Source organism: Montipora capricornis, chromosome 14 (assembly GCF_036669925.1).
Source record: "Montipora capricornis isolate CH-2021 chromosome 14, ASM3666992v2, whole genome shotgun sequence".
In the NCBI taxonomy this organism is placed as follows: Eukaryota; Metazoa; Cnidaria; class Anthozoa; order Scleractinia; family Acroporidae; genus Montipora; species Montipora capricornis.
Window position 1 is genome coordinate 29,518,724 of NC_090896.1, and position 10,683 is coordinate 29,529,406.

Genomic DNA, 10,683 nt, shown 5'->3' on the forward strand with positions numbered 1-10,683 from the left:
GAGTTGCAGGGATGCAGGGATCGTGCAGTGATGGGAGCACTCGCCTCCAACCAATGTGGCCCGGGTTCGATTCCCAGACTCGGCGTCATATGTGGGTTGAGTTTGTTGGTTCTCTATTCTGCACCGACAGGTGTTCTCGGGTACTCCGGTTTCCCCTCTCCTCAAAAACCAACATTTGACTTGTATTGATTTGTGTTAATTGTTAATTTCAATTTACAGTGTCCCCAATTAGTGCTTTAGCGCTAGAACGACTAGACACTTAAATAAAGTTCCTTTCCTTTCCTGTTTTTCTCCTTTACTACGAGAGTAGTCCTGGGCACGAGTGTGATCTTCAGAGTTAACTGATTTTCGCTTTGATTGTCGAAACGATTGTCGAATACTTCTTTCTCCGTGTTTAGTATTTGCCAACCTGTTGTTTTTTTTTTCCATCTTGTGAATCTCTTAGGGTGAAGTGCGGCATGACCTCACTAATGCTTTCCAAACCTCGTGAGTATTTGATTTTTTTTCCCCTCAGCTTAGCTGCTTCTACATTTTTATTCCAATATTCCTTGTGTTTTTTAAGGTACATGAAACTTAGTGATCTGGTGGATCAAATGTTCCCGACATTCAAGACGGAGCCTTCAGGCCTCATCGCACCTGACCAATTTAGTTCCTTTACTTACTGGAGAGCACCCCTACCGAACATCACTTTAGATGATCTCGATGAAACTGGCGATGACAGTAGTGAAGCGACTGCATCTTCTAAACATTAATTAAGGAGAATAAGCATTGGACGGTACGTTCTAAAATGAAATGTAGCGTAAACATGAAGATGGGGACCTGCGTAAGTATATTTATTATGTGACTAGCTCCGTGAGCGGACAAGATGAACCAATTCGCGCGCTGCGATTGGCTACCCGAGCGGGCAAGATGGAGCGATACTGCTCGCTCGGGATTTCTCGCTTGGTCCCGCAAGATCAAAGATCATTTTTGGGTGTTTTAAGTCATATAATAAATCCTTTATTGACCAAGCTTGTTCGGTCAAGATGGCTGGATATTGGCTTCGTTCTTTTTTTGCGTGGTTATGGACGTCGACATCGTTTTGATTCATAAACACGCAAAAAAAGAACTTCGCCAATATCCAGCCATCTTGACCTCACCCTTGGTCAATAACCCATATATACAGGATGGTAGTTAAAAGGTTGGGTTTAGAAAGAAAAAGTTGAAAAACGAAGCTGACAGGAGCCAATCAGATGGCTGATAGGGAGTTGAGCAATGATGACATCTACGGCAACGACAAAGAGCAGGCGCAGCTCAATTGACTGCTGCGTGTCTTTGACAGCCAGAGGTCACAAGTTAGATGCTCTGGGACGTCAACGTCTGTTTCGACTTTCTTCTTATTTGTGTAAATGGAGCTTTAAATACCCGTTCTCATAGTCCGACTTATTTTTGGATTGAATTTACCGCGAATGAGACTCCTGCAGGAACCCTGTGACCAATCACAAGAAAGTAACTTGACGTCATAGCGTCACCGAACCGGAACTTCCGTTGTCTTTTGCGGAAAAGGTAGCTGAAAAATTGATCGTTCTGTGAAAATACCGTGGCATAGGCTTTAGTGTAGGAGTTGCTTGGTCCTAGTCAAGAGCACCTGCTTTCTATTATTTTCTGTGGGCAGCATCTTGTGACGTATTGCCCAGTTCTCTCTCCCCGCAAAGAACGCCTCCTGAAAAGATTACAACAGAGGAGTTGTGCCTTACTTTGATGGTTTGCATCTCATGTTGCGGCGGCCATGTCGGTGTACAGAATAATGTAGTAAAATGTCTTTTGGGAATTTGAATCTATAGACCTTATTCATAAATGGCGGTCAATTTATAATTCTTTTGTCGAAGTGCAAATTAGCCTACCAAGCCTCGATACCATACAGTGAATTGAAAAGATTTCTTGCGCTAAAATGAGGCTTGGTAGGCTAATTTGCACGTGGACAGAAGAATTATAAATGTGACCTCCATTTATGAATACGGTCTATTATTGTGCAAAACTTGTGGGCCTATTTTCTGTTGTTCTGTACATCAACATGGCCGTCTTATCACGTTGATGCAAAGCTAGAATTTAAACGAAGTCTTAATTTTTCTTTGTTTCAGATGACCAATAGGGTCTGAGTGGACCCAGGATGCGCAAAAACGTTTCAATGTTATCTGTGCACTTCCAATTACAATGCTGAACATTTTTGAACATAGGTAAATTATGCAATGTAATAAATTAATTTTTTTATTACAAGATAAATTGAATACGAGCTTTTAATATGACCTAGTTTGTGTTATTTGGACTAAATCATGAAACAATTTAGTGGATATAATATTGATATTTGATGGAAAGTTGCTATTTATATGAAACATGTATATGATCAAAACAAGGTTTGTGATATTTCCCTTACTTGGACTTCTTTATCTGGACGAAATCTATTAAATAGAGTTTTCATAGGTCTTAATTTTCCTATCACCTCGAAAAACTTACTTTTCCGCTTCATTTATTTTCCGAAATAGTCCCAAATATATTTTGTTGTTTTTAGAACCTTTTATTGAAAACTCTTTTTTATTCACTTTAATAGACGGGTTCGATCCATGACCGAGCAGTCAGTGAAGGGGAATGGGTTCGATACCGAGTTGACGTCACAGATTTCTTTGCAGAACTATCACAATGCAGAGCAGTTTATCAACCCGGTTTTAAACGCATTCCTCTTCCTTGCGCTACTAGTTTTGCCACTTTAGAAGCCTGTAAAACAGTTACTTTGAAGGAGAGAGTTTATCAAACCAAAGAATTAGTAGTGTTAGACAAGTACAGAGAATAGACCATTTTCGAATTCTCACGGCTGGAATGGATCTAGCATGAAATGTGGGCTAATGCGGACACATTAATTTGTGTGTGAAGAGTTCCCCGCATTAGCTTCCATTTCATGATAGATCCAGTCGATCCGTGAGAATTCGAAAATGGTCCGTTGTCGAGCGGAAAGGATTTTTTGAGGTGATAAACACATTAATAAATCACCCTCTTTGGCAATAATAGTGCTTTGTTTGCCGATGTTGCACGACGAGCGACACAAGGAATACGAGAATTTGGTAGTATCAGTTGAGTTATGAAGTAGAGTGACTGAAAAAGCCGACGTGTCAAATGAGCACAGTCTCAACTGCGAAGATCATAGCTTCACTTGACTTCACTTGATCTCTTTTTTACGTAAGAACATCGAATTTTGAGGCTGAGTCTAGACGTTCTTATTTTGTTGCGATTTGAACCTGAAAAACGTTCTTAAAGTCCCGGCTAAACGATCAAACATCTTCATCCAACATCGTATTGAACGAGTATGTTTGACCGTTTAGCCGCTCAGTGTTGGGCCGTGCTTAACTCAACAGTAAGGTTCAGCACATATGTGGAGCGGTGTTTGGAACGAGCCTAAATTTGCGAAACTCTCTCTTGCTCTTTAAGATAAAGGAAAAAGACCATAAAAAGTTTTTATAAGGTACACTCTGAAAAAATTAAGTGCAAATTTGAAATTATGCTGGCAGTAAAGAGAGCCCGAGGTGTTGCTTGTTTTTTTTTTTTACCGAAATATAGAGAATGTTACCAAGTGATAATGATCTCGTCACGTGTTTAACACGAAGCAAGACGTGGTTTTGCGCAAACGCAGAAGCAAACAGCTTGTGAAAAACGCGCGATGGATTAGGGCTGAGAAATCTTTTGATTCTTGGTCTTCCATGTGTACTTCTGATTTAAACACGAAGACGCACTATAAAAAGCGCGATGCTTTAGGCACATGCAAATGTGATAATTTGTGCAATAAAAAAGGGCCTTTATGGCTATGTGTCCGTAACATGTCATAAAATGTTGCCTGTGGTGCATTTTTTGAAATTCCCAGACCGTTTTTCTCGCGCTAGAAACTGTTAGGGCTTCCGTCACTGTGTTCGTTTTTGTTGATCTCCGTCTTGGATAATTAATCAGTTATGCTTGAATGAATTCGAACAAAAGTAGTATGTGAAGTGACTTTTTATAGTGCGTCATTACGTTTAATCTTTGAAGCATTCATTTGTATATGCGGTGAAGAATTGTAAACGCGTGAGATAATAGTTTACTGAGAAGAAGTTACAAGGTGATTTAAAGCTCTTGTTTATATTAAAGGATGATGTGCCTCGTTAAATAAATAAAGTGTTTTATTGAATTGAAGAAATTGTCTTTAGTGGTTCTGGTGATCAAGGTAACAGAGATTGTTGAAAGGAACCTCCACTAAAACAGGAAAATAACTTTAAGCCACAGAACGTAATGTTTACAATCAAAATTTTTCAAATGTTTTTCAATGAAAGCGTTTGTATCTGAAAGAAATAAAGTTCAAAAACGCTTGTTTTGGCTTTCAAATTTCCCTGGCGCCGCCATCTTGAATAATTGTGACGTGTCGTGGTTGCAGTATTGTTCTGACACAAAGAGCGTTTGTTCTGGAACAAAGCTTACGCCTAATTAATCTAGCTTAGGCCTTATTACTCTTCAGCAATAATATTCTATGGGAGACTTAAATAAACCTTTTTTGAGAGAGAGAGTGGTGTCTTGATCTTTAGTGGTGAAGCGAAGTGAAGCGGTTCCAATAGAATTGAAACTCCAGGCTCAGATCTTATCCATGGGCATGATTTTTATCTTCCTTTTTTTCACTGCTACCACAAGTCCGGGGACACAGTGTCCTAAATTAAAGAGAAAAGTCAATTTTGAGCAATTTAGCAATTGTCTATGAATATCAGATAAATGCGGAGAGGAAGACATGCTGAAAATACGGCTGTTTTGCAGTCTTGTGGAGCGGCAGCCCTCCGTTTTCTGTTTTCTCTATTCTGACTTATGTCCAGAAATGCAAAGTAAATAGACCTTATTCATGACCGGCGGTCAATAAATTCTCTTGTCCGAGAGCAAATTAGCCTACCAAGTCTCGATACCATTTAGTAAATTGGAAATAATTCTTGCTCTAAAATGAGGCTTGGTAGGCGAATTTGCACATTTAGCTAAAGAACAATAAAACAGGTGGCATTTGTGGACAAAGTCTATGGATGCTTGCCAATTTTGACATCCAACGCGAGGTGTCTCTTGAAGTCCAATCATTTGATAGCTATTTCCAAAAACTTGATAAAAACTTTGAGCCAAATCTCCAACTTAAGAGCAGTGTCTATAGCTAAAATCATTGAGAAGTGTGTTGCTCTTCAATTGAACAATTATCTGACAAAACGTAGTCTCCACAAGCCCTTTTAGTCTGCGTATAAAGTGCATCACTGCACTGAAACTGCCATGGTCATGGTCCACGGTGATGCTCTTTGTTTTATTGATAGTAACAAGGCCGATATTCTACTGATGCTGGACTTATCTGCTGCGTTCGATACCGTGTCCCACGAAATACTTTTAAAAGAGACTGATTCAACTTTATGGTCTCACTGGCTCAGTGAAGAAATGGTTGTATCCTACCTTTCATCACGTACTCAGTTTGTTCAATTTGAACTCAAGGTTCAAATCGTCTTTACGTCAACTTACCCGTGGTGTGCCACAAGGATCGATCTGTCCTTGGGACCCTATTGTATGTTTTATACACTTCACTAGTAGTTGATATCATTAAGAGAGACAAACTTACATACGGCCACCTTTATTCTGATGACACTCGGCATTATGTGTCATTTGATCTTGGTACTGGATGATCTCTCGTCTGCAAAGTCTAACATCGAAATATGTGTTAAAGAGATCAATAATTGGATGTTTCACAATGGTCTTAAGCTTAACGAGGATAAAACTGAACTTCTACTTGTAAGTTCGCGTTATCGTCCAAGTCCCACGTTGGACTTTGTCCAGGTTGTGTGTGAGAACATTCCGCTGTCCCCTTAATTCGGTCTGCAATCTCGGAGTTTTATTCGATCCTAGTCATGGTTAGCATGTAGGATCATGTTAGGAAGATCTGCAAGACGTGTCATTTCCATCTAAATAACATCAGTAAGATAAGATCGTTTCTGGACCGTGAATCCACTAAAGGTATAATCTACGCTTTTGTTGATACTAATTTGGATTATTGCAACGCCATTCTATATGGACTACCTAAAGTTCTTTTGAACTGCTTACAGCTCGTTCAGATTAGAGAACCACGCATAGTAACATTTACAAAGACATGAACACATAACATCTAGTTTGATTGCCTTGAAAATTTTACTATTAGAAAATAAGGCTATTAATGGCCTTTCGCTAAGTTATATATGTAATATGTTAAACTTCAGTAATAGTTCCTATTCTTTGCGTTCTTGTACAAATAAGTTTCTACAAGTCCCGAATTCTATATTGAAACTACGATGATCGAAGGTTTTCTCTAGTGGAACCAACATTATAGAACAAGCTACCAACATCAATTAGAAACACTGAATCCTTAACTTCATTCAAAAAGAACTTGAAAACATATTTATTCAAGCAATCATTTTCTTACGTTGTGTATATATTAAAGTATATAAATTATCTAATTTTTTATTATCATATTCAATTGATTCTTATTAATTTAGTTTAGACAATTCATCTCACTTACATGCACTTGATCACCCTGCGAGCAGAGCCTCCTTTTGTCTTTTTCTTTACTGAGGAGAAAAGTAGGCTCTGCCCGAATCGCGTCAACTCTTTGAAGCCACAGCAGCCCGAACTTCTGGACTAGTCAATCTTGTTTTCTCCCGTCAAACCGGTTTTTCCAGTGCGAGCGTCCGTTTAGTGACAAAACCGATGGTTATAATTGAGCCCGCTGGCATGAAAAACCAAGATGGCGGCGAGATCTGGCATATTAGGCTTGGGTTCGGGACTGTATCCTGGCAACATGCAGCGCATATTCAAAAAAGATCTTACTCGATTCATGCAGAGCCTTTCTCGAGAACGCCAAAATCGAGCAAGCAAAAGAAAGGCTCTGCTAGCAGGGTGGCACTTGATTCTTAGCATTGTGACTTATTGATAGCGGTAATTGAATTTTATATTTTGTAAAGCGCCTAGTTTAGTTTAGTTTAGTTTAGTTTAGTTTAGTTTAGTTTAGTTTACCAGTTGCAGGACTTGGACTCCTTCAATGTGAATACTGTCTGTTTTGCTGATATGTCGACCACATTGCTGAAGCCTGAAAGGCCAGACCACAACACCACGAACTACATGCCCTACTCTTTTCGAATACTGAGTGTGTGGGATTTTTAACGTCCCACAGATTTTATGAACATTGAAGGGTTGTGATACGGGGCTTACGGTTTATAGTCCTTTTCTGAGAAGACTTGAAAGCCTAACCATTTGCGGATATAATTACAAAGGCAGCACTTTCTCATCAGTTACTTTAAGACCCTGAGTGTTGGTTCGGCCAGAGTCGAACTCATGACCTCCCGCATGGCTGCCCGTGCTCAACTAACTTTGCCACGGCTGTGCCTAGAACAGTTAGTGGTATTGACGCTATAGAAATAAAGTTTATTATTATTATTATTATTATTATTATTATTATTATTATTATTATTATTATTATTATTATTATTATTATTATTATTATAAAAGAAATTTAAAAAAATTTAAACAACTCTTAGTATTATAGATTTGATAAACTAAAGGAAAGAAAAATTATAAATCAATATTATAGAATGTTAAGACGCTCTTTGCCATAAACTCAGTGTCAGAGGATAACGCTATTTACAGAAGAACAAAAACTATCTACATGCGACCGAGACTTCTAGTTCTAGATCAGTCTCCTGTATATTTGGGGTAGTTCTCCTCCTAGAACGCGAGCCTCGCAGGCAAACCAATTATTATTATTATTATTATTATTATTATTATTATTATTATTATTATTATTATTATTATTATTATTATTATTATTATTATAGGGTAAAGGTTAGCGTTATTTTTAGCTTAGGGTAGGAGCCGATAACCAGGGGCCTACAAATCCAATATTCGGTCTATGGTACGGCAGTAGACCGTATTTGAAAATGGTCTATTTCACACATCAAGCTATTTTCAGACAAGTTCTTAAATACGATTTGGCTTGCACGAATGACCATTCTCAATCTCAAAAGTAACAATTTCTCATGCAAGATTTGTGATTAGCTGGAAAGGTCTGGGAAATTCATCTAAAAATACTGAACTCGGTATGAAAAAATTGCCGTTCCAAAAACACCACTGCCCTGGCACGCTAAATGTTCTCTTCCGGTTGCCATTCGCGTCTCCAAAATGTGCGTGCTTAAGCTCCCTAATGAAGTTGTACGGCCCTAGTCACGTGATCCTGCTTAGGGTAAATGCAGCTGTTTATTTTCACTTGAGGAGCAGCATTTGAGGACACTTTGTGTCTGTGTTTTAAGACGCGTGTGATGTTGAAGTTGAAGAGAAGCACAATGGGACACTTGGTGACGCTTATTGAAATCAGCGTGCATCTAATTACTTGCACTTCCGGACCGGACATATCTGTTGTGAAATTGATTTTCCCGCAAAAACACAAAAACAGCCTTCCAGCCAATCATAAATCTTGCATAGGTAATTCTTAGCCTGGTGATTGAGAAATGTTCCTAGTGCCTTCCTAAAGTCATTAAAAACTAGTTTAAATCGCGGTTGACTTCTGAAATGCCGCAACTTACACGTACAAGTAAAAAAATGAAGGTGACACAAACACCAACCCGGTGTGGCCATAACATCACGCAGGTGCATATTGCTGGTTTTCACTCACGTGATCAACAGCCATGTTTTTCAACGAAAACAAAAGGAAGCGTTTGCATAATAATAGAGTTAAATTCCCGGAGGATTTGGTCGGGGCATCAACATGGCCGCCTTTTCTTTGTTTAGGGCACCAACACGGCGGTTGTGACGTCATGTGAAAACCAAGAATCCTTTTCACCCCGTCAATTAGCAGCCAACCGAACGTCATCAGCATGGCGTAGCTAACATACCGGGCGGGTGTCTCAGACACCACTTTAAGCGGCAGCATTCACACGACAAATGTGGTAAGCCGGGTTGGGGACAGCACAGTCATGCTGTGCCATGCTGATGAGGCCCAGCAAGGCAGCTGTCCATGGCTGCTACTTGACCGGGTGAAATGGTTATGCGCATGCGTGATGTGATGGCCACACCAGATTGGTCTTTGTGTTACTTTGCTTTTTTCGTTGAACGTAAACGTACTTTGCACTTTGTCCTCTCCTTGTATGTACTTTTTTTGTGGGTGTCAAGAAAAGCATACGTATTTAGAATGTTGCCAGACAACCTGGAAGTTAGCCTGCAGTGCGGGCGTTATTTTGACGCGGAACGCTAGATAAACCAGGTTTTCGATGCCGCCATCTTGGATTGTGATTAGATGCTTGACCGGGAGAGGGTTGGTGCAGTGGCGGGTTGGGGGTGGCCTACTCCCTCAGCAAATATTTCCTCGCCCCAATCTTCCACAGTTACCAAATCTTAGAAAGATGGTGGCCTAATACGAAAATGTGCACTCGCGCGCCCAAAATACGCCTGCACTGCAGGCTACCTGGAAGTTAAAACTCACGTGGCTCTGGCTAATATTCTTATATGAGGTATTTTTTGACGCCTGAAAATGACTGTTGAGGTACCGCTGGGGCTCTTCCTCAGTGAACCGTGACTAACATTGTACAACTCCTTTTTTTCTATTTTAAAATATCAATTGGTTTGCATTCGATTTCCGCCAAGCAGTAAATATTTTTGCGTGTGTATTCTCCGAATACCGTATTCAATGGTTGTTTTAATTTGTTGCGAGTTTTGTGAAATTAATTTGGAAGAAAGAAAGAAATGCTTGACCTTGAATGAACTTATCAGGAATTCACGCAAAAAAACATCGGTTATTTTCTTGTTTTGAGCCGCAAAAAACAAGCTGTCCTTAAATGCACAATATTTGTAAAGTGCACTCATTTTAGATTAACCTTTTGTCAAATTTCAGTTTTTACAGTTCCATGTACGCATCTGCTAGTGCAAACAGATTAAAGCAATCCTAACTTCTTTGTTTATTCAATACTTTTCTTTTAAAGCAGAAGAAGCTGTGTCTTAATGCTTTAAGTGCTTGTAAAATGGAGGACTGACCGAGGAAGAGAGAGGGATTAAGCTGATATTGATAGAGGGCTTTGGAAACCAAATCAGCGCCAATAAAAACGTTACTTCAAAATATTAAAGCATTTACACGATCGATTATTTCTCCCTCGTGATGGTAAGGCTACTTAAAATACCAATTGATTGGCAGGGTAGGCCGTCTTTACGAAAAATGAAGACTGACCATTACCTGATGCTCAAGTTATCGTCAAAACATTGAATTTGGTTGCAAGGGACGGAAAACAAGTACTCTCAAATGCATTGTGCACGACGTTTTGCGATTGCATCGGTTGATCTTTTTGCAAAACGACTAATAAGGAGATTAACTGCAGCCGTCAAATTGTCACCCACAGTTTACAATTTATCTTGACGATAGGTTGGGAAGGCGGAGGTTGGCTAGTAGCTATTGTAGGTGCTCGGTACCTTCGGTCTAGTGAAGCGCCTGTTGAATCGAAAACGATGTATTACCGAATTTTCGTATGGATTATACCGTATCTGAAATACCATCAGACTCGTGATCAGCATGCGACAATCTCTAGCCGATCATCAGGAAAATGAAGATCACTTCAGGACAATAAACATGATCATTTGATCGACGGGGTGGCCAACACACTGAGA

At 39.5% G+C, this 10,683-nt stretch overlaps 1 protein-coding gene across 1 annotated transcript in view; it reads left to right on the forward strand.

Annotated features, from left to right (window-relative positions):
• Positions 1-2,389, forward strand: part of LOC138033655 (phosphatidate phosphatase LPIN3-like) — a 33,751-nt gene extending 31,362 nt beyond the window's left edge. The window contains exons 24-26 of the mRNA XM_068881446.1: positions 446-486; positions 563-775; positions 2,121-2,389. Of these exons, the coding sequence (XP_068737547.1) occupies positions 446-486; positions 563-752 (231 nt within the window). The 3' untranslated portion in view covers positions 753-775; positions 2,121-2,389. The remainder of the gene's footprint in view (positions 1-445; positions 487-562; positions 776-2,120) is intronic.
• The last annotated feature ends 8,294 nt before the right edge of the window (positions 2,390-10,683 follow it).